Source organism: Hydra vulgaris, chromosome 08 (assembly GCF_038396675.1).
Source record: "Hydra vulgaris chromosome 08, alternate assembly HydraT2T_AEP".
Taxonomy (NCBI): Eukaryota; Metazoa; Cnidaria; class Hydrozoa; order Anthoathecata; family Hydridae; genus Hydra; species Hydra vulgaris.
In genome coordinates this window covers 54,456,113-54,480,000 of record NC_088927.1, presented here as the reverse complement: position 1 = coordinate 54,480,000, position 23,888 = coordinate 54,456,113, and the positions used below count along the sequence as shown (strand labels likewise).

Below are 23,888 nucleotides of genomic sequence, written 5' to 3'. Positions count from 1 at the left end.
GTAGACAAGTCTGTAGATGATGCTTGTCTGTTTTCTTTCATTAATCTCACTAACGAGCGAACATCACGGTCATTTGAAATTTTATTGCGTTCAGTCCTATGATGATCATTAATTGACCGGGTTGTTGTATCGTTGAATTATTTTAATAATGCAAGAGTGAGACCTTCCGAGCTTTTCTGCTATTTGTCTGATGCTATAGCCTTCTTCTTTTATTACAAGAGCCGCGTATCTGTCTTTTTCTTCGATCTTTGCACGCATTTTTGCAATAATTTTATATCCTTATTGCAATTCAAAAAATAAATGTTTATTTGATATCGAAACTTAGGTTTTGACATTTTATTTTATAGCCAACGTAATAAGCAATTAAGACAGTTAAAAAAATAATGGATTATTATTTTTAATAAGTGCAAATTAAAGATTTGAAAGTGGTCGTTAAATTTTGTCCAATTTATTCAAAGAAGATTTATAGGTACTCATCAGTTTTTTAATAAGTTAAACGCTATTTAATTAAAATTAGATTAAAAAAAGTTTACCACTTTAATCCGTATGTTTTAATTAACAAGATTTAAAAAAAAAATTTAATATATCAATTAAAATCTTCTTAATTTTAATTTAAAGATTAAGAAACCAACTAAAAATTGAGTGGTCTTTATTTTTTGGCCACCGCTGTAGTATATGCACATATTAGGATGTGTACTTTTAAATATACAAATATTGTTCCTTAGGTTACATATCCTACTATGTGATATATCTTTAGTAGGGTCTAGTTTTCTGCACTTTAAATAGAACATAGCTTTAAGCAAGAAAATTGTATGACAAACCATTTTTTAATACAATTTTCTACCTTAAAAGGGTGAAAATTATACCGTTCAGATAAATCCCTCTGGAAGTTAACAAAACCTTTCCTTTCAGATAAATCCTGTTTTAAGAATAATGTTTTAAGAAGAATGAACCAACTCATAAGTCGAATTACTGTCCAATTAGTATTTTACCAGCCCTTTCTAAAGTTTTTGAAACTATTTTATATGAACAAATTATGATATTTACTAAGCCTAGATTTGATAAACTTTTGTGTGGTTTCCGAAGAGGTTATAGTACTCAACATGTCCCTTTTTTGTTACTTAATAAGTGGCATAATTGTATTAATAATGGAGGCATTGTTGGACATATGGATCAATATTAATAGACCTCTCAAAAGCATACCACTCTTTCTTGCATGGCTTGAAAAATTGCTAAATTTGACTAAATTAGTCTGTGGTTTTTCAAAAAAAGTTCTTAATCTCTTGCTATCCTATATTTTATGTCATAAACAAAGGGTAAAAATCTTCTGCCACAAATTGGGTAGATGTATTATCTAAAGTGCCTCAAGGGTCAATCCTTGGTCCTATTTTGTTCAATATCTTTATAAATGATTTATTTTTATTTTTTATAGATACAGAACGTTGTTATTTTGCTGATGATAACACTATTTATGCTTGTGATTATAGCTTTGAGGAGGTTATTTTTCATTTTCATCAACCAATACCATCAGTTGGTGTCAGTTAAACTCGATGGCTGAGAACCCAGATAAGTTCTAATTTCTTTTAGTTGGTTCAAAAAACAAAAAAAATCTATTGCTAAAAATAAATAATACAAGGGTTTTTTGCCTCCGATAAGGTAAAACTACTTGGTATACCAATTTATAAAGATCAAAAGTTTGGGCAACACATTAATCAGTTATACAGTAAAGCTAATGGTAAACTTTTTGCCTTATCAAGCATAAGAAATTTTTTATCCCGTGATAAATCTATTTTGCTGTTTAATGCTTTTATTTTGTCTAACTTTACTTATTGTCCTCTAAATTGGATGTTTTGTTCAGAAAAAGATGACAAACAAATAAAAAGAATTCATAAAAATGTTCAAAGTATAGTCTATAAAAGATTTGATTTGTCTCTAGATGAATTATTAAATTTTGATAATAGTCCAAGAATCCATCTAAAAAACTTGAGATTTCTTATAATGGAAACTTTTAAATCATTTAATTGTCTAAATTTATGAAAAACCTTTTTACTATAAAAAATCTTATGTAATAACTTCGTTGTAGCAAAAAATCATTCTACAATTTATCCTAAATGCAGTAGTGGTGTAGTGGTAGAGCGTTCGCTTCAAAAAGGAGAGGTTCTGAGTTCAATCCCTACCACGTCTCTGGTAGTACCGTGCTCAACTCATTTCTTCACGCAGCGGCCTTGTTTATCAAGGTTCGTGTTTCGGAGTTATTGAGTTGAAGAGGGTTATACCACATATAAGTAGCCTCCTCGTTTGTAGTGGCTTTCTCGACGTTGAGGAGGTGAATTAACAAAAGAAAAGAAAAAAAAAGAAACACCTCCTAAAGGCTCCATATATAATGATTCATGCTGTGCGTTATATAGAGCCACCACTCTCTGGAAACTCTAATAGTGAGACCATGTCCACAAAAAGTCTTGAGATGTTCAAATAACACATCAAGAATTGGTATGGTAATAATTGCAAAATTATTTGTTTTTTTTAAAAAAAATTTATTTTATACTAACTAAGATTGTATTATTATAAATATTTTTTCTTATATTGAAACAATTGTAAATTTTCATGACATTTTTTTTTTTTAATGATACCATTGTAATTTTTTTATGACATTTATATGTGTGTGTGTACTGTCTATAAAGTTAAATGTGTTGATTTAAATTAGTTTTAGTGTTAACTAAAACTAATTTAAATCACGTAAAAATCAATTGAAATAAAATTTTAAGTAAAAAAAAACAACCTTACTAAGCATATACTATATATTCTACCCTGAGTCAGAAACTTTTATTTCTTTTTTTTGTGTGTAAATTTGTGATTATTTGCTTCATTATAGTAATGACTTTTAATTTCTGGCTCATGATTTTTAATTGGCTACTTTTAATGGAAAGAAGGGGCGGTAGAAAACAACAGTAAATCACGAATGCCACGTTATTTAATATTTTTCTCCTCTTTTTTCTCTACAACTTTTGAATCAGTTAAAGAACTGTTAATTTTTTTTTGATATGTGTAATATAGATAATTTCTTATCTTAATTTGTATTAAAATAATTAGGATATTTGCTATATTAAAAAGGGAATGAGAAAAGAACATGAAACGCACGCCAATTCTTCAATGCAAAATCATCTTTCAATGGCAATATCAAAATTGGACGCACTTGAAAACAAAATTACGTTAACAGTTGATACACTTGAAAATAAAATTGCGTCAAAAGTGAATGCACTTGAAAATAAAATTATGTTAAGAGTGGATGCACTTGAAAATAAAATTATTTCAAAAGTAGAATCACTTGAAACCAAAACTGTTTCGAAAGCGGTTGCTCTTGAAAATAAAATTACCTCGAAAGTAGAATCATTTGAAAACAAAAATGCATCAGAAGTGGTTGCACTGGAAAATAAAATTACATCAACAATGGATGCACTAAAAAATGAACTTATTTCAAAAGTGGATGCACAGAAAGATAAAATTATGTTACATGAGAAAAATTTGGAAATAATAAAGGCCTTTCTTGCAGTTAAAACGGTAAGAAAATGATTTAAATATAAATGTGTTTTAAAGTAGATAAAAAATAAAAACCAAAAATTGACAAAAAAATATATGTAATAATCAAATACTTACTAATTGCGTTCAGCCGTGAATGTGTTTTGCTCAGAGTTGAAAAGTAAAACTTTAATATTTAATATATTAAAAAATTTAAAAAAAAAGATTGAACATGCAATAAAATAAAGTTTTTAGAAAAGATTAAAAATAAAATTTTTTTTAATTGAAAAAGATATATAGTTATAATTTTTGAAGTTATTTAAAAAAAAGTATTCTTGGGCAATCAAATTAATTGTGTAAAGTTCCGATATCAAAAAACGTTTTAGGTAGGGTAGAGGGGGTTTAGTTGAGCATTTTTTACTAAATCTAACAGATCTTATGAACATTGGATCAGACTTACATAATTTTTTTAATATTAGAAAGATAATTTAACCTTCTAAAAATTTGTAAAGAACAAATTTTGTAGAGCTGTTCAACCTGCACCAGCGGGGTAAGTTAAGCAATAGTGTGTAGCAAGTTGAAAAATCATCAAACAAATGAATATGTATGGTACGAAACTTGAGTGAACCATCAATAAAACTTTCACTAACAGTAAGCGTGTGTATAGATTATTAACTTTTTGATTTATACACTTTAATGACGAAAGTAAAAAAAGTGAAAAACTTTAATAGTAAGAAAGTCTCATAAAATATAAAAATATAATTTTATACTATCTTCAACTCTGAAGATAGTTGTATAAAATTAAACATTAATAATTTTAAAAATATATGTAAATAATGCACTGCTCTATTATTTCTCATCTAAGTTCTATTATTTATTCTATTATTTACAAATAAAATTCTCATCTAAGTTCTATTATTTATTCTATTATTTATTCTATCATCTATTATTTCTCATCTAAGACCACGCTTGTGGAATTCGGTTCTTGACGAAAATATGAAAAAAATAAAATCTATTGCTACATTTAAAAGAACTATAAAAAAACACTTACTAAATTTAAACATTACGTACATTCTCTCATTTTTTTGAAAAAAAAATCGAAATAGTTTTGTATTTTTAATTTTTTATGTACTTTATTTAATTTTAATATTGTATTGAATATGTATATGCATATGAAGCGAATTAATTTTTTTTTCTTTTTTTGTTTATTGTCTTTAATATGAATACGAATATGTACAGATTTGTAATTTTTTATTTGTTATTTTATATTATAACTTTGTCTTAAATTTCTTCTTTTTTTAACTTTAAGTTCTTTTTTTAACTTTAAGTTCTTCATTAACCTTTAAAAATTTCTAACCAATTTTTTTTTTAAACTTATTATTTTCACTCTTCTATGTAATATTGGAAAATGTAAAATTTAATTGTATTTTTTTTTTGTATTTCACAAAGGGGCTTGATGATAAGTTATTTTGACTTCTACTTGCCCCAGTCAGCTTGTAATTATATATATTTGTTTAAATTTATAGATAACATTGTAAAATGTGTAAAATGACGAAATAAATATAAAATTTGAAAAAAAATTTGAAGTTGTGATTTGCAAATTTGGGTTCGATAGTTCTGTTTAATTTATTTTTCTCAAAGATGCTCAACTTACCCCTGTAGACAAGGTAACGCATTAGTTGGGTTTTAAAAAGGAACAGTAAGACTTAAGAAAAAACAGTTAATTTTAATTAAAGTAATTTTAAAAAAGTCTGATGAAATGGTAAATTATCAACAATTAAGTGATAGCAGATACAAAAGTTAATAAGCATGCAAGAGGAATATGGCATAACTTTTTTTTTTACTTTTTTGGTCCAAAACAGAAAAAGTGCCCATGAATCTTACTCAATAGCTTTTCAGCAATCTTTTGTTGCGCATTGTGTTAACATTTTAATTCCCCAATTTTCATCTATTAGATGTTTTGTCATGTAATGCATAGTTTTTGAGATATTTTAACTTCCCAACTTGCTTAACTAGCTGCACTCTACCCTACTCAATATTGGTTTTATCAGAGTAAAAAAAATTCAAAAAACAAGGCTGTAAATTTAAGTGAAGAACTTAATAAGATTTAAATCTGCAAAAGAAAGTTTTTTACTGAAATTTGAGTGGTGTACGTTTAGGGATGGCAATCCCGGGATCCCGGGATCCCGAATTCCCGGGATTACAGACAAATTCATGATCCCGAAATCCCGTGATTAGTCTCTAAAATTTCCCGGGATTTCGGGATTGTAATAAACAATAAATAAAAACAAAAATTGATTAAACTAAATTTATTTATTTAAAATGTCTAAATTTTCGCTATAAAATTTGTTGAGCTTATTCTCTATATGTTGCTGCTTATTCTCCATGCAATGTTTTCCTTTTTTTTTTTAAATTCTTAACGTTGGCGTGATTGTCACAAGTTCTTTAACATTAAAAGTTATCAAATACGGAAGGTATATTAAATAAACTTTATTTATTAATTCGAAGTATAATTGTTTTCACATAAGTTCATTTTGAATTATGAATAAAGATAATTAGTCAATAAATAGCTTAAAATATGACTTTTTTTTTCAATAAGATAGAAATTAGCCTAATATCATGACTAACTACGCTGAATTCAACAGCACAAATCTCATATGGAAGCATTTTTTAAAAGGAGCAGATGAAACAGCCTTATGCAAAGTAATTACATGCAAAAAAATATTAAAAATTGCTGGTGGTTCAACGAAAGGTCTTCATACCCATTTACTTTCCATACATAAAATTAAATCAACATCGCAGGAATCAAGTTTATCCACGACACCTTCAACTTCAAAAGAGTTATTAGAACCGAAAAATAAAAAACTGAAAATCACAAGTTATTTTCCAACAACATCGAAAAAAGATGAATGCCTACCTGAAGTATTTGCCCGTATGGCAGCAAAAGATGGTATATCATTTAATACAATTTGCAACTCTTCTGATATACGAGCTGGGTTAGTTGCACGAGGCTTTAAAAATGTCCCAAAATCACGAAACACTATTCGAAAAATGGTGTTAGACTACTATGAACAGGTTAAAAAACTAGTTATAAAGGAAATATTTGATCAAATGTCAAGAGGCTTCAAGTTTTCCTTAACGCTTGATGAGTGGACTTCTTTTGGAAACTGCAGATACATGAATGTGAACGTACACAAGTTGAAAAGTTATTGGAATCTAGTTTTGATTCGCATTTTAGGATCTATGCCAGCAGAAAAGTGCGTTTCACTTCTAAACAAAAGACTCAACAATTTTAAAATAAAACTTGAGGACGATATCATTGGTGTTACCACGGATCGTGCAAGTGTCATGAAGAAACTTGAAAAAATTATAGAAAGTGATCAACAACTATGCTTTGCCCACGCTCTACAGCTGGCAGTAATATCAGTTCTTTATAAAAATGACCCCAATTACTTGGAAATCAATGAAATTTTAGATGATGAGCACACTACCTTTGCAAGTTTAGAGAACCACAGTGATGAAGAAAAAGATAATGATTGTATTAATGACTATGCTTCTGAAGAGGAAGATTGTATTCAAGATTCAAATAATTCATTTTTGTTTAATAAAACCTCTGAGGTTACTATTAAGCACCAAGTTTTTGGACCTGTTATATCAAAGGTCAGGAAAATTGTAAAAATCTTTAAAGGCCCCCAACCAAAAATGAAAATTATTTATAAAAGTACGTAAAAATTGAGTTTGGAAAGGTCATCCATTTGATTATGGATTGTAAAACCCGATGGAGCAGCTTATTGCTTATGCTTGAAAGATTTGACAAATTAAAATATTGTGTTAAAAAGGCATTTCTAGATTTAGATTTGGATTCCAAAATTGAAGATTCAATTAAGATGGACGAAAATGAATATAAATTTGTATCTGATTTAGTAGCACTTTTGACTCCTGTTAAAGCTACTGTGGAAGCACTTTGTCGACGAGACGCAACTTTAATTACAGCTGACATTGCATTAGAGTTTATGTTGACCAAAATAAAACAACAAAAATCTGAAATCGGGAATAAACTGTATGCTGCTTTGAGTCACCGAATTAAAGAGAGGAGAACACCATTAAGTAGCTTAGTTTATTATCTTCATAATGGCCAGGTTACATCAACGAAAATCACAGATGTTTTTGTACCTAATACAAGTAATCAAAATAAAAAGATTATAGTAAGCATGATAAAGCGTTTTCATCCCGCAGATATAGCATCAGCACCAGACAGCAGTTGTGATGTTCAGCTAAACCAGGTTTTAAGAAGCGACGAAGGTGATAAGAAAGTCAAAACAATTAGTGAACAATTAAACGAAGTTATGGAAAAAGGATTGATAGCTATACGAACAACACCTATAAGGGTAGAAAGTATAACTTCTAAGATTCAAAAAGAAATGTTTTTATTTGAAAGTGGTGGCACAAGAGGTGATCACCTTCAAAAAGTGTATAACTATATTCTATCTATACGACCAACAAGTGTAGAGTCTGAATGAGCATTCTCAGCCGTTGGGTTTTTATGCTCTAAAAATCGAACACGATTAAACGATGAAATGATGGACGCTTTGAGTTTTTTAGATGGAGCTTTCAAAACGAATTATAACTCTTATATATTAATGTATACTTATATTATTTTTAAACATTGTTTTTTTGTGTTATTGTTTAAAGGTGTTATTTATAGTTTAAATTACTTTACTTCATCAGTTAAATTAATCATATAATAGTGTTTGATAATTAAAAGTTCTTCGCAGGCTTTATCTTCTATGATTGTAAGTTTTTCATTTAATCCCGGGATTTCCCGGGGACAAATTTGTAATCCCAGGATTGAGAGTTTGCGGGATTTTTGCCATCCCTATGTACGTTATTTTGGGAACAGGGAAAACGACTAAAATATGCATAGTTATAAATGAAAAAATAATTTTATGTAAATTTACTCAGTAAAATACTCAGTAAATATTATGTTGAGTGATAAGGAAACTTCTAATTTGGTTGAAAAAGTTGCAAATGACCACATAAAGTTTTTGTGAAGTTTGTTTTTTTTTTATCATATTTATTTTTGTAAAGAACTTTGTTAAGATTTCGAATTTGTAAAAGCAAAAAAAAAAGATCCAATAATATCTTGCTTAGGATTTGGTTGTTTAAATAACAAAAATACCAAAAAGTATAACTATTTGGGAGAAAGCATTTTCATTAAAAAAAACACACTTAACTTATATGATTGATTTCGCTGTCATGACAGTCCATTACCACAGCCATGGGTCGTGTTAAGTCTGTTCCACACCCGACTATTTCTAAATTTGTTCTTAATTTGGTCTCTAAACTTTAATTTATTTTAGTAAACAGCAAAAAATTAATTGATTCATTAAAATTAATTGATTAATTAATTGAGTTCAGTTTAACAATTTTACTGTTTTATCATGTGTTTGGTAAACAATTAATTTACGTAAGAGTTGTACTTATTTACTTCAGTATCTTAATAAAATAATATCTACATAATAAAAGTATCTTTAACATGTATAACGGTTGCGTAACATTTCTTCAGGTATTTTTAGAAACTTAGGCTATCATACTATTTTAACCCTCTCATTAAAATTCATTTTAAAAGCAAATTTGGACCTTTTTTTGGAAAAATGGGCTAAGAGACCTAGTTATTTCAGATAAATATTTATTTAATAAGCTAATTTGGACAAATTTGCAAAAATGGACCAAAGAGATCTACTTATTTCAAATAACTTAGCTTTATCTGTTTGATATTTTTTATTAAAGCTTTTCTGTAAAAAAAACTCTTTGTTTTTAACATTTGTTAGGAGTTTTTTTACAGAATTAATTTAGTTTAGCTGTTTTTACTGCAGAGTTAGGCAAATAAATTAATAAACCTGTTGTTTGTGCCAAAAACTGATACTTAATGCAAATGGAAACAGTGCCAAAAATCAATACTTAATGCAAATGGAAACCGTCTAGATCGTAATAAGGTGATAAAAGTATAAATGGTTTCCATTCAAATGTAAAAAATAACAGAAATATAAAAAACAAAGCAAAAATAGCCAATATATCCATTCAAAATAATAACTCCAAAGATATAAAATGAAGAAATTAATATTAAGAAGAAAATTAATATGAAAGGAAAAACTTATCTTCCTTGAGATAAATAAACATGAAAACTTAAATAAAAAAATCACAAAAAAATATTATATTCAACAAAAAAGAGTATCAAAAATACTTATAAAAACACTTTAAACAGAAATATTGTTTCATTATTATATAGCTTTTAGTGAATTGTTAAAACGAAGCTATAACGAAGTTTAATAATTGTTAAAAATTATCAAACTTCGTTTTAGCTTTTTGAATACAATCAACATTCAGTACATTTCTTAAATTTTGCTATGTAAGAACTTTGTTATGTACTCTATGTATTTATTTAAAACCTCAAAAATGTGACTAAACAGATAACAAATAAGAAACTTACATTGCAAGGTGGTTTTTCTTTTGTGAAAGTTTCAAGATTTATGTATGTATTAATGCCAGTTTGTATTAACAACTCTTTTTAAAAAGCTCTTTTTAATAAACTCTTTTTAAAAACCAAAGCTAAAAATAAATGATCAAAATAAGATAAAGGTTTGTTTTTAGCTATTAATTATTGATTTTATGTAGCCAGTTTCAGTAATAAAACTACCCATAATCATTTTAAACTAAAGACAACAACGTAAAAGTAAACCAAGACAACTATTAACACAAAACAACACAACAATAACATCACAAATTTAACAAATAACAAATAATTTGTCTCAGCACTTACGAATCCGTATAATAATAAACATACACATACCAGTAAGAAAAAAATATTTATACAAATAATGACTCGCCCTAAGTAAAACAGAGCGTAGAGCAATTGATGAATGATAACTTCAATGTTTTAATTATTTGATGAGAAAAAAAAAATATTTAAAATATTTCCAGATTTTTTTGGATATCGGTAAATAATGCGTAGAGCAATTGATGAATGATAACTTCAAAAGATTATCCCTGAAATTATAAACAATTGCAAATACAACATTTGTGAAGTTATCATTTCATGACCAACCTTTTTATGCATGTTTATCAAACTTAAAAATAAAATAATTTAATGATTTGGTTCTGGAACATGCTACATAAAATGGGTTGTATGAAAACTAAGACATTTCATGATTAATAGCAACTTTATTAAAAGTATGACCCTGACTTTTCTTTATTGTCATTAATTATTGTTAGTAAAAGTGTCTTATTTAAAATTTAAATGATTTATATAAACCAATATTATTTTCTTATTTAAATACATACATACATACATACACACATATATATATATATATATATATATATATATATATATATATATATATATATATATATATATATATATATATATATACATTTATATATATATATATAAATATATATATATATATATATATATATATATATATATATATATATATATATATATATATATATATATATATATATATATATATATATATATATATATATATATATATATATATATATATACTTTTGAAGATTATTGGTTTTGCTTCTTAACCTTTGAAGCACTGTTAAATAATTTTATCATTCCATGCAATCTCATTTATGAAAAGATAAGAATATTTTTACGTTGCCTATTTAATGTTATTGATGAATTCTAAAAATTTCTGTGGATCTTCAAAGAAGTTAAAATTCCCTTTAGTTTTAAAAAAACCTGATGATGCTTTATAAAAGCAAATAAATCTTCCCTTTTAAGCAAATAAATCTTCCCTTTCAAAACAGTAACCATGAAGGTGACGGTAATATAATCTCAGATGAGCCTTTGTCATATATACCAAGATTTCTAACTGATTTCTTCAAAATATTGTTGAGGAGTCTTATTATTATGCCTTACCACAAAATGAAGCGAAGAATTTACATTTGGACAAATATGAACCATAGTAATTTATTGGCATTTTGTATTTAATGAGTGTTGCAAAGCTCCCATCAACACATACATACTCGTAAAGCTCCCATCAACACATACACAATGAGATGTATTTTGAAAAAATTGCCTCAGTGATGACATTAAAGCGATGGGGAAAAATAAAGTCGTTTTTTCCTTGCCATGACGACATTCAGCGACCAGAAAACTGTACTAACAAGCTATACAAGGTCGTCCGATCGTCAACATGCTTAAGGAATCTTTTATTAGCCTGAAACATGAAGAAATTATGTATATTAATGAACAAGTTGTTCCTTTCAAAAGAAGATCCTCTTTGAAACAATACAATCCTCAAAAACATAAAAAGTGGAGTTAAAAGTTTTATATCTTGGTGTATGGACATGTTCTTAATTTTGAGATACATTTAGTTTCAATTGGTGTTTGTAAAAGACAGTCTGATTTGAAAGCATCTGGAAATATGGTGATGCACTGGTTAGTACCAAGGCAAGTACCAAATTTACCAAGGCACATAAATGGCACAAGCTATTCTTTAACAATTGGTGCACTGGATTGGAACTGGTGAAAACACTTTACGATCCAGACCTGGCATACACAGGAACAATGCGTACCAACAGATTCATAAATGTCAACATGCCTACTGATAGTGAATTAAAAAAAGAAGGCAGAGGTCCAACTACCATCAGGGTTACTACAGTTGATAATGTTGAACTTCATGTTGTCAAATGGTGCGATAACAGGGGTATTGCATTGCTAACAAGTTATGAGGGGGTGAATCCAATAACCATTGTTAATTGCTGAGATAGAAAATCCAAGATATTTGTTCCAGTTAAACAACCATCTATTGTTACTACGCACAAGAAATATGGGGGGAGTAGATCTCTTTGATGGCATGCTGAGTCTGTAGAAGATCTATATTCGAACCAAAAAGTTGTTTCACAAACTCCTTTGGCATTTTCTTGACTTGATGGTAGTGCGAGCATAGATACTTTGTCAAAAATTACACCAGCTTTAAAGAAAGATATTCTTCCCCAGGAAAACACGAAAAAGGCATAAGCTTTAAAGAAAGATATTATTCCACTACACATATTTAAACTAACAATTGTCAAATGCTAAATCCCGTCTAATAAGGTTTCATATAGGCAAGGACAACCATCCTTTTCTGTTGACCATCTTCATAGAGCAAAAACAAATGCTGCAAATATACCTGAGCCATCCACTAGTAAAGATAATTTTGGTCATTTTCCTTGTTTCATAAATAAAAAGGGTCGTGGTAAAGACCCAGGCTGCACTGGAAGAACAAAAGTTTTTTTGCGACGGGTAAAGTTCCTTTATGATTAACATCTAATTCCCTGGGTTTATTTTACTATAAAAATATAAAAAAGAAACAAAAAAAGAGTTTTTATTATTTTTATTATTTATTCTTCTTAACCATTCTAGCATCCTTGAGTTATACCCCCAAAATGGGTGATAAACAAGCACTAATGTTATACCCCAACGTGTAATAAATGTTTTATTATATATATTGTGTAATATTATATTTATAAAATTCTATATTATATTCTAATTTTATATTAATTTTATATCATTTATATTCTATTATTATTATATTATTGTTATATTTATTTCATTTTTTATATAATTTATCTTAACATTATATTATAATTATAATATTATATTCTATACTCTTGTATTAGAACATTTATTATATAATAAATGTTTTCTTATATTTGTATATTTCCATTTGGATTTTTATCTTGATCTTTTTTTTATCTTTTTTTATCTAAAGGCAGAGTTTGTAACCTACGAGGAAGGTTTACGGTCACTAAAATGGCTCCCTTCACCCTATGACGAAAACGACACCTGTGGTGACGACAACCATTGTCTCTCCGCGTGCCTACACAGTTTTAACGACCGATTTCGCCGCGTATCCTTCTCCAGAACCCGATTCCTACGAGGCTTTAAATACCTACACGAAAACTACCCGTTTCTCCATCTACAACTCTCCGATTCGCACCTCATTACTCACGCCCACCTGGGCTCCGTATTTTCCTCTCACGCCGAAATACAAAAAAAACTTAAAGATTAAATGTTATATTGTACTTGTGGGGCATAAAGATACATTAAAAATAAAGAGTTATATAATGTGCAACAGCAACAATCAGCATTAAATGGACATCACTTATAAATTACACAACTGATAGGGTCCCTCATCTTACACGTGATGGTAATGTTATTACCCCATTCGAAATGCTAGAAGCCGTGCATTGTTTTCAAAACCTCAACATTAAAAACCCCTTTCAAAAAATCCTTTAGTTTACTTTTATATATTCGAGTTTTAATAACAATGTAAACATTTTTTACGTTGCTTTTTATTTCTAAGTACCTCATGGAGCTTCAGTAAATAATAAATTATTCTTAATTAGTAAGTAAGTCTTTTTATAAAATGTTTTAAGCATGGTTCACCGGATAATTCGTGATATCATTGTATCATTATATTGTATGTATGTTGGTATATAAAGAGAAATTATTAATAATAAAAAATAAACGACAAAAATTCCGTGTAAAAGTTATCAATACTTTATTATAAACATTTTGGCGGTTAATTTACGCCAAAGTGGTATAAAATTCAAACTTAAAAGACGAATTGACAAAAACATTTTTAACATAAATAACGAGTTATCTTGAACACAAAAAACGGCCCTAATCTCCATACTACCCAAAGATGGGAACCGAGCACTAATACAAAACTGGAGATCAATCTCACTGCTCTGCGCAGACTAAAAATGAATCGCGAAAGCGCCAGCACTGAGACTCTCAAAACTCCTGAACGTATTACTCGGATCAACGCAAACGCGCTCAGTACCCGGAAGAAACATCTTCTAAATATAATTCTTGCCAGAGATGTTATTCGTTACACAAAAGTATTGGAAACTTTTTCCAATTCGTTATTCGTTACACAAAAGTCTTGGAAACTTTTTCCTGATCACCATCGATCAGGAAAAAGCATTTGACAAAATTGATCGAAACTTTTTATATTAAAATCCTTTAAAAATTTAATTTCGGTCAAAATTTTATATACGCAATGAAACAATTTATGAATTACACTCAATCCATTATCATAAACAGGGTATGAAAGGCAAACCCTTTAAAATTGAGCGAAATGTCTGTCAAGGAGACCAAATATCCCTCATGCTGTACTGTCTGGCAGTGGAAACGCAGAACAAAAGAATTTCAGTCTAATTGGTTTATAGACGGCATCCCTCTAGCCACAAACTAAAACAAGCCTTAAAGTAATACAGTACGCAGACGACGCAACACTATTTGTACAAAGCGAAAACTCAATTAAAGAAAATTAAAGAAATTTTTAATCTCTTGAGGACTTTGAGTGGGATCAAACATCAACAGAAACAAAACAAACGCCTACGTTTAACTGCCTAGGATACGAGAAAAACATAAAAACATTCAATCAAAAAGTTTCACTATAAACTGGTCAAACTAGGCAGGTTTAAAAATTCTCGGAATTACATTCCACAAAGATTTTACCTATACAGGCAGATTAAAGTGGCACACTGCTACAGAAAAGTTCAAAAAAAAATATACAAAATTGCCTTTTTTTGAAATACAATCGAATCTTTGTCAACACCCTTGCTCTGTCAAGGTGTGCCATGGGGTAAACTGAAAACAAGATTAATTTTAATGGGTTCATAGTATATACTCTGAACCAATTAAAAGAGACATTTTGAAATTACCCGATAATAAGGGTTACTTTCTGGCATACTCTCATACATGCTTTTATTTTTGAAATGCAACGTTTAATATTATTACGTTATAATATTTTATAAGCACGCTTTAAATTTTATGATTATTTTTTTATTATATAGAAAGCATGCGCTCTACATTAACTTATATTTTAAACGAGCAGCTAATTTAAACAAATGCTATTAACTCCTTTTGAAACTTAGGTTTTATATATTTTAAAACCTTAACATTCAAAATTTGAGTTTGATACAAAATCTTTACCAGTTGTTTTTTTATTTTAAATAATAATTTTGATAACTAATTAAAAAATTAACTTTTGTCAATACATCTTTAAAATTTCTAGTTATATAAGCTTAATATATTATTAGCGACCCTTGAATGTAAACTCTCCCAGACTATTTTTTTATTTTGAACCTTAAACAATCTATATAACGTTTCATATAACTCCCTTTATATATGTAAACTACCAATATTGTAAACTTGTTTATGAAACCCCACAATTTATGGAACCCGAAGAATATCCATTTAATATATACAGTATTTCTTAAAGGTAAAACTTGTAAATATGTTTCAGAAAACCACCCTGTCTTGGTAAACTACCCAACATGTAAATTCTTTTCATAAGATAAGTGTAAATATATTGTTGAATTAAAAAAAAAAAAAAACTCGCTCAAGGCATAATGGCTAAAATCGCTTCTCAGCCTAATGGTTATGATCAAGTGAAGTATCTGTTCTTACTTCTGCTCCGCACCATCTCTTTCAATTGGTTACGGTGTTTTTAGAAAACAGAAATTGCAAAAGATCAAAACCGATAAATTCCTTTTACGTACGGAAATCTCAGAGCGTTCCGTCCACTCCGGACGTTAAATGGAGATAAACCATGCCGTTTGACCTCGGCTAAGTGGCAATACTAAACCCTTAAATGGGCCAAACTCTCGGCTCCCAAAATAATACCGCCTTCAAAAGCCCTTTCTTCCTTCGTACTTTGTCAGTTAGGAGAGTGACAATTAATATATTGTGTGTGTGCATGTGATATTATGTATGTATGTGTGTATGTATGTTATGTATGTATGTGATATTGTGTATGTATGTGTGTGTATATATTACAGAGTGATGATGATGATTTGTGGAATGTTTTGATCCAATGCGTCATATTGTTCCTATTACGTCATTTCAATCGAAAACTCGTGCTCTAAGGTTAAGGTTTAGATGTTTGTGTTTTTTATGTCAGGTTGTAAAATAATTATATTCATGTTTATGCTACACAACTTTTCTGGAACAGTTCAACAAAAACAACAATGCCGCGGACCCAAATTTGGAAAAAAAACTTCACCTCCCACGCATGCGGACCAACTCAAAACATCCTCTTTCGTTTTTTACACAACAGTTTACTTTCTGCGGCCTTTCTAGTCAAAAGCACAAGGCAACAGATTGTCAAAAATAACAAATGCAAAACTTGTGGTAAAATCGAGGACAATAGCCACATCTTTGCCTACTGTCCTCCTTCTGTTGAAATTTGGGAGTATTTTAAACATGTATATAACTCCTTGAAACCCCAACACAACTTCCGATAAATTCGATTTTCTCGATTGAAACGGCGAATTATCGGAGAAAAACCCCAATTCGTAGCTGCTGTTCAAATCATCATTAGTACAATACGGAACAGAAGATGCCACTACATGTTCAGTAAAACAAGAGTTGACCCAATGGCAGTAATCAGGGTAATAATCAGGAACATCAGGACTATTATTACTTTAAAATATAATTATCATGTCCGTAGACACTTGCGGACCTTTTCTGTCAATACTTTTGCATTAAAAACGTCTGCTGCCAAGTAGAGAATGGAAATCTGAAAGTAAACAAAAACAAATCAGCTTCTCTTTGCAAGATCTGCATGTTAAGTAAAGATTTCTTTTTCACTAGAATTTTTATATCTTATACAAGAAATTTATTGTTAAATATGAATAAAAAATTACTGCCAGCCCTTATTTTATGAAATACTATTTAAACATGTTAGTGTTTATCTTTAGTGTCGTAACGTAAAGTTTGTGTTTTTTTAACGTAAAGTCTGTTTTTTTTTATTTTTTCCTCTTTTCTTTAAAAAAACATTCTTTAACCAATTTTGAATATTCTCTATTTATAACTTTATCTTAACTCTCGATTTCTTTCCCCACAGCTCTAAAATAAAATACCAAAAATACAAAAAAATATAAAATCAAAAACCATGGCCTACTTTATGCACGGCCGGATATGTTGCATAAATAGGCCGAAAACTAGAAGGCCAGTTTTTCAGAGTTTTTTTCCCCAACGACGTCGTGTTGATCAAGTTTCCAAATTAGTTGTGAGAACTATGGTAAATAAATGCGCTGAGGTTAATTGTCGAACTGGCAATAAATTTAAATTATGGTTAATTATGGTTAAATTTAAATAAATGGTTAATTGTCGAACTGGCTATAAATTTAAAAAACGTGAATCTAGTTCTCTTTTTGCAAGTAAAGCTGTTTTTAGTTTTCCCAAAGATACTAGCTTAGAAGAAAAATGGATTAAACTTGTTAACAGAAAAGATTGGAAACCAAGCAAACATTCAGTTATTTGCATGGATCATTTTGAAGAAAAGTATTTTAAATATGGAAAACGAGTTACTTTAAAACACGAGTTAACCCCTGTTCCATCTATTCCATTCTATTTATTCTGAAGAAACTTGTATATGTTCCATCTTCTGTAATGCCTAAAGTTTCTAACTTTCGTAAACCACCAACTAAACGAGATTCTACTATCCCAGGTGAAATTCATTCATTTCAAAAAATGGATGAAATAAAAAACATTGATATGCTTCATGAATCTAACTCTCCAAATGGATTTAGTTTTCAACGATATGAAAGTTTTGTTTTATATTATCGTTTGTTTATTGTAGACTCCACTCCTTTTATTGAATCGATAAGTGTTGATAACAATTTGCATGTAAAACTGCATTATAAAAGTTGTCCACTTCCACTTCCTCATTGGTCTAGAACTATTAACAATTGTAAACTCACAAGTTTATCTATTTTAGATAATTTGTTGTCTTATATGCACAATCGTGTTGAAGGAAACTCCTATTATTTTGTTAATGAACTTTCAAAAGTTATCTTTTTAAATCTAAAGGTCTACCTCAATATTCTTCAAAAGTGTTACATTTTGCACTAATGCAAAGATATTCATCATCTCAGGTTTATTCGCATCTTCTGGAACAACTTCCTGTACCATCAAAGTCACTATTAAAAAAGTTAGTATCAGGTGGAATTGATTCCATAAAATCATTAAAGTAATTGTCTTTATGATTGTTGGCCTTAAGAAATCAATATTTTATGTAATTAAAGCCATTCCAGAGACAAATATCACTGGAGATTTCATTTTAAATGAAATACAGGAAAGTTTAAATACATTAAGATCTGCAGGTTTTAACATTCGAGCATTGATTGCAGACAACCATCCAACAAATGTTTCAGCGTATTCAAAATTGCTTAGCATTCATGGGTCAGACAAGCCAGAAGAAAATTTCTTTATCACTTATAATGATCATAAAGTTTATCTAATGTATGATAGTGTTCATTTGCTTAAAAACTTAAGAAATAGTTTGATTAGTACTAAAAAGTTCATTTTCGCACCATTTCAGTTCACTGATTACGGTTTTAATATGAAAGTGTCTGCAGTGGATATCTCTTGGGCTTTGCTTCATAGAGTACATGAAAAAGACAAAGATCTTTCAGCAAACTTAAGAAAGGCATATAAATTAGGGGAAAAGACTCTATATCCAGGTAACAATAAACAAGATGTCAACTTGGCATTAAATATATTCCATGAAACAACTTCAGCTGCACTTCAAAGTTATTTTTCTAATGAATACTCAGCATCAAAATTTTAAAACTCTTTAATTTGTGGTGGGGAGTATCCAACTCAAAAATGAAATACTCTAATAATATTATAGGGAATACAGCTGTTATGGGGGATGGTAAGCCACAATTTTTACGTGCACTTGATCACTGGGTTCAAGAGTGGCAAAATTTACAGTACAGTTCCACTGAAAGAAATAGTCTCACAACTCAGACTTCTAATGCACTAGTAATAACATTGCAAAGTACTTCAAGTCTAATTGAAGATCTTCTATTTGAAGGATATAATTATGTTCTAACCTCACGTTTCCAAAGTGATCCATTAGAGCGACATTTTTCAAAGTATCGCCAAATGAGTGGTGGCAGGTTTCAAGTTGGATTACGCGAAGTAATTACTTCTGAGAAAATTTTGCAAATGAGATCATTATTAAAAGAGAACTTTTCATTCAGATGTGAATCTGAATTCGATTTCAGAACTTTTTAATAATGAAATTCAGGAAAGGGAGTTAGATGAAGACAGTAATGAGGTTGCAATTTTTATTGCTGGATATATATGCAGAAAGTTACTTAAAAAGTTGAAATGTGAATTGTGTACTTTATTGCTAAAAAGTGATGTCGTTGACATAGATGCAGAATATATTGACCAAGTATCCAGAAGAGGTCTCTTAACTCCCTCAAAGTTACTTGCAAGCCATGTTGTTAGTTGCTTTGCTATGCTTGATGCAGTGAAACAAAGTCTACTTACATTGGAAAAAAGTAGCAATGTATATATTTATGAACATTATTAAACCTATATATAGTAAACCTATATATTGTAAAACGTCATAAATAAAACCGTTAATGTATCTTTAAATAATTGTAAATATTTATTATTTTGCAATAAAAAAATTTAAAGAAGTTTTAAAAAAACCCTGCATAAAAATGTCTCAATACTACAAAACAACAATTGAAATCTTAGGCAAAAACGAGTTTTGGCTATGCCTATTTAACAGGAGTTTAACATCCCCTAAAATCAAAAAAAAAAATTTTAAAAACAAAAAGGCAGTCGAAAAAAAACAAAAAGGTAGTCGTGTCAGCAGAAAACAAAATACCCTCTTGTTTTTAAAAAACAGTCTACCTTCTGCTAGCCAAAGTATAAGGCAACAGATCGTTAAAAATAATATGCAAAACTTGTGGTAAAAATAAAAAAACGTATGCAAAACTTGTGGTAAAATTCAACATTGTGGTAAAAACAACATTCGCATCTTTTCTTTTTGTCCTCTTTTTGTTGAAATATGGGAGTATTTTAAACATGTATATAACTCTTTGACATCCCAAAACAATTTTTATTCAATAAATTCGGTTTTTTTGATTGAAACAGCTTAAAGCTTTTATATTTCTCGTTCATTCTTTGTCATCTTAATTATTCAAATATTGCTTGGCATAAATAAAATAAGTGCAAATAAAAATAAAATAAAAAATATTTAATAAACAAAAGCATGCAATCAATCGGAATCATGTCCAATGTGGGCCGTTATCCACACTATCCAGCATTATTTGTTAATTCAAATATAATGAATGTTTATCAATTAAATGTCTTTCAAATCCTAATATTTATGTTCAAAATTAATAAAAACATATCTCCTAAAACGTTTTACCCATTATTCAAAATAAAACCGGAATAGATATTTAACCAGATTTTCAAATAACAGTTATATTCAACCCAAAAGTTATTTTGCGACAACTTCAATTTTTTCTAGAGGTCCGAAATTATGGAATAAAATATTAACTAATGATCTTAAAACAATTTCTACGCTAAAGGAGTTTAAGAATAAATTGAAGTAAAAACTACTGAAGACTAACTACGACGTAACCCTCAGCTTTTTCTGAAGTTTTAATGAGTGTTACTGTTAAACTTACGGGCTTGACGATCTTAGAAAAAGATTGTGCCACTCGTTATTGCTTAAATTTTTCCTTCTTTTTTTTATAAAAAATGTACATAAAAAATTATGGTTTATAAGAGTTATTCACATATTTCAAGGTATATATATTCTGGTGTAAAAGGAAAGCTTCAGGATTATGCGTATTTGCTTGCATGCTTTTTAGTAATATTGTTTTTTTGTACTAATTCTTTTTTTCTTTTTTTTAAATTTTTCTTAACCAATGCAAAAACAAAAAGTTAAAGTTGGACTTTATGACGGGTTAATTTTATTTTATTAAGTATTTAGAAAAACGTTTTATATTATATGGTGTTACGTTTTTTAATTTTGTTGTCTAATATTTACATTAAAGACTAGGGGGGCTTGGTGATAAGACCAATTTCTGTCAAGATTTTTCTATTAAAAACGTTTTTTTGTCAAGTAGAGAATAGTAGAGAATAGGAAAATCTATACATATGAGCTAAATAAAACAACGGCTTTAAGTAAGATATGCATGTTTAGTAAACTTTAGTAAAGTTTCGTATTCTCTATATTTTACCAACCACAATATTGTTATTTATGATTATTAATTAATCGCTGCCAATAATTGTTTTTATTGGCAGCGATGAATATTTAATTTATATAAATGTTTTTATGGCATTTGTAATAACGTTGATTTTGTGCTCGTCATTGTTGTTGTATAGTAAGAGGGCTGTGAGTGTAATATTTTTGTTGGAAACTTTTATTTACCAAACGTTATATATTAATTTTTAAGTGTCCTTTTTTTTATCATAAACCGCTTCTTTTTTTGGATTCCTCTCCGGACAAAGGTTCAAAATAAAAAAATAAAAAACAAGAAAATAAAAAAAAATAAAAATAAAAAAGCACAAAAAAGTATCAAATTCAAATTCAAAACATAATAAAAAAATTAAAAAAACTTTAAAATTTAAAATTAAAAAATATACATATTATTAACAGTAAAACTTATATATTGGAAATATTCTATACCGTAAAACCTTTTTGTTATACTATCCTGAGACAATGTAATATTATAAAACTGTAAATGTTTATTAAAAAAAAAGAAAAAGAAAAGTAAGAGTAAGAATACATTAAGGACAGGTGTCTCTCAGGTGGAAGCAGAATGTGTACCCGAAAATAATAAAGATATAAACGAAAACCATTCGCAAAAGAAAGCCAACCAAAACAAATGAATATAGATATAGAAAATTTGCAAATACCAATTGACTGCATAACAGAGGGTAATAATATCGTTATCGATAATAAAACAAATATAGTATATAATGACAATCCAATGGAAGAATCGCAAGAGTTGAAAACTACCTAAAAAATTAAAACCGCAATAAAAGATTCTGAAAAAAAACATAACATTATCGAAACTTTATCTGAAGAAAATAAACAAAGAAAAGAGAATAAAACAAATAAAACACAACCACCAGAATTCAATTTAATAGCCCAACTAACCGAAAAAAATGCGATTGATGTTATTACAGATATTGAAAAGGTTTACCAACTGATTGATGTGAGTGAATTTAAACGAGATCAACCATTTTTAATGAAACCAACTGATTGATGCCAGTGAATTTGAAACGAATTCAAAACTATAAATAGCGATGAGATAATCATATGCAACAATAACCACTTAAACGAGTGTAAATTAGAAAAATAATGGAGTTGATAAGATATGTGAAATAAAAAATAGCTGAATATAAAAAACTAAAATTCGAGAAGCGTTTAGCATATAAAAACGTGAAAAGGAAAGAAATAGACCAAGTGAATGGACAGTTATAAAAAAAAAAAGAAAGAAAAAAAAAAGAAAAGATAATCAACTTAAAAAAGCAAAATAAAAACATTGCATCGATTGGTACTAATATCTCTTCATGTTATAGTATATTATTATATGGTATATTATGGTAACTATGGTAACGAGTGAGGAGAAATTAGATACACAAAAATCAAAGCCTTATAAATTTTAATGAAATAAAAGCAAAATTTTTTCAAATATTGTTTTTTAAGTTAATACAATATTTATTTTATCAAAATTATTTTTTAAAAACCGGTAGCACTCCCTTGTGGGCTATTAATCTTAATTTTTTTTTTGATACCCTTTATAAGTGATTGTGAAATGTTACCTAAATTTTTCTCAAACACGCATTGATACGCCCAATCAATTATTGTGAACTTTTGGCCTCCCATCCACCCTCATACACATTCTGAGCCAATATTCCCCAAAAGTCTTTGATTGGCCGGGCTGAAGATACATTAGGAGGGTTCATATTGACTGGCACAATATTGATATTTACATCAATCATTGATATTAATGCTTGATTCTTTTGATATAAATGCTTGATTATATTGCAGCCAATGTTGCTGACCGAATGAGTGGTTTCGACATTTCGCGCTCAGGTAGTGCAATCCAAACAAGAATTTTTTTTTGGAAATTTATCTTTTCCGCAAAACGAACATTATCTGGACATTTGTCTTTTTCTTCCGTGTAATATCCGGCGTTTCCAGGCATTTCATTGCGGCCTAAACAAAAGTATTCTTTGTAATCTAATTTTTAGACGACTTTTGTTTCAGAGAGAACACTCTGTTTTTTATAGAGGTGATTTACGAGTTTTCGGCTTCTTTTTTGTGCCCTTAGACGCTGTCCATCATTGTATTTGGGTGTTTCTTCACGTTTACGGTACTTAATGTTTATTTTGGCCAATTTTGTACAGATTGTCTTTTCATCGACGTTGAATTTATGTGCGAGTTTTCTTTGACTTACACCTTTTCGATTGTTGGTCAACCTGCGAAGTTTTGATTTTTTTCTCAAGTCCACGATGATGGGCG

The 23,888-nt window shown here is 28.9% G+C and overlaps 1 protein-coding gene across 5 annotated transcripts in view; it reads left to right on the top strand.

Annotated features, from left to right (window-relative positions):
* The window catches only part of LOC136083983 (TNF receptor-associated factor 5-like), a 146,431-nt gene extending 132,359 nt beyond the window's left edge, over positions 1 to 14,072 (top strand). For 2 of the 5 annotated variants that reach the window (XM_065803965.1, XM_065803964.1), the window contains 2 exons: positions 3,112 to 3,558; positions 13,293 to 14,072. In XM_065803965.1, the coding sequence (XP_065660037.1) occupies positions 3,112 to 3,558; positions 13,293 to 13,592 (747 nt within the window). In that variant the 3' untranslated portion in view covers positions 13,593 to 14,072. Of the gene's footprint in view, positions 1 to 3,090; positions 3,559 to 13,292 lie in introns of all 5 variants that reach the window. The other 3 variants (XM_065803967.1, XM_065803963.1, XM_065803966.1) reach the window with 3 other exon arrangements.
* The last annotated feature ends 9,816 nt before the right edge of the window (positions 14,073 to 23,888 follow it).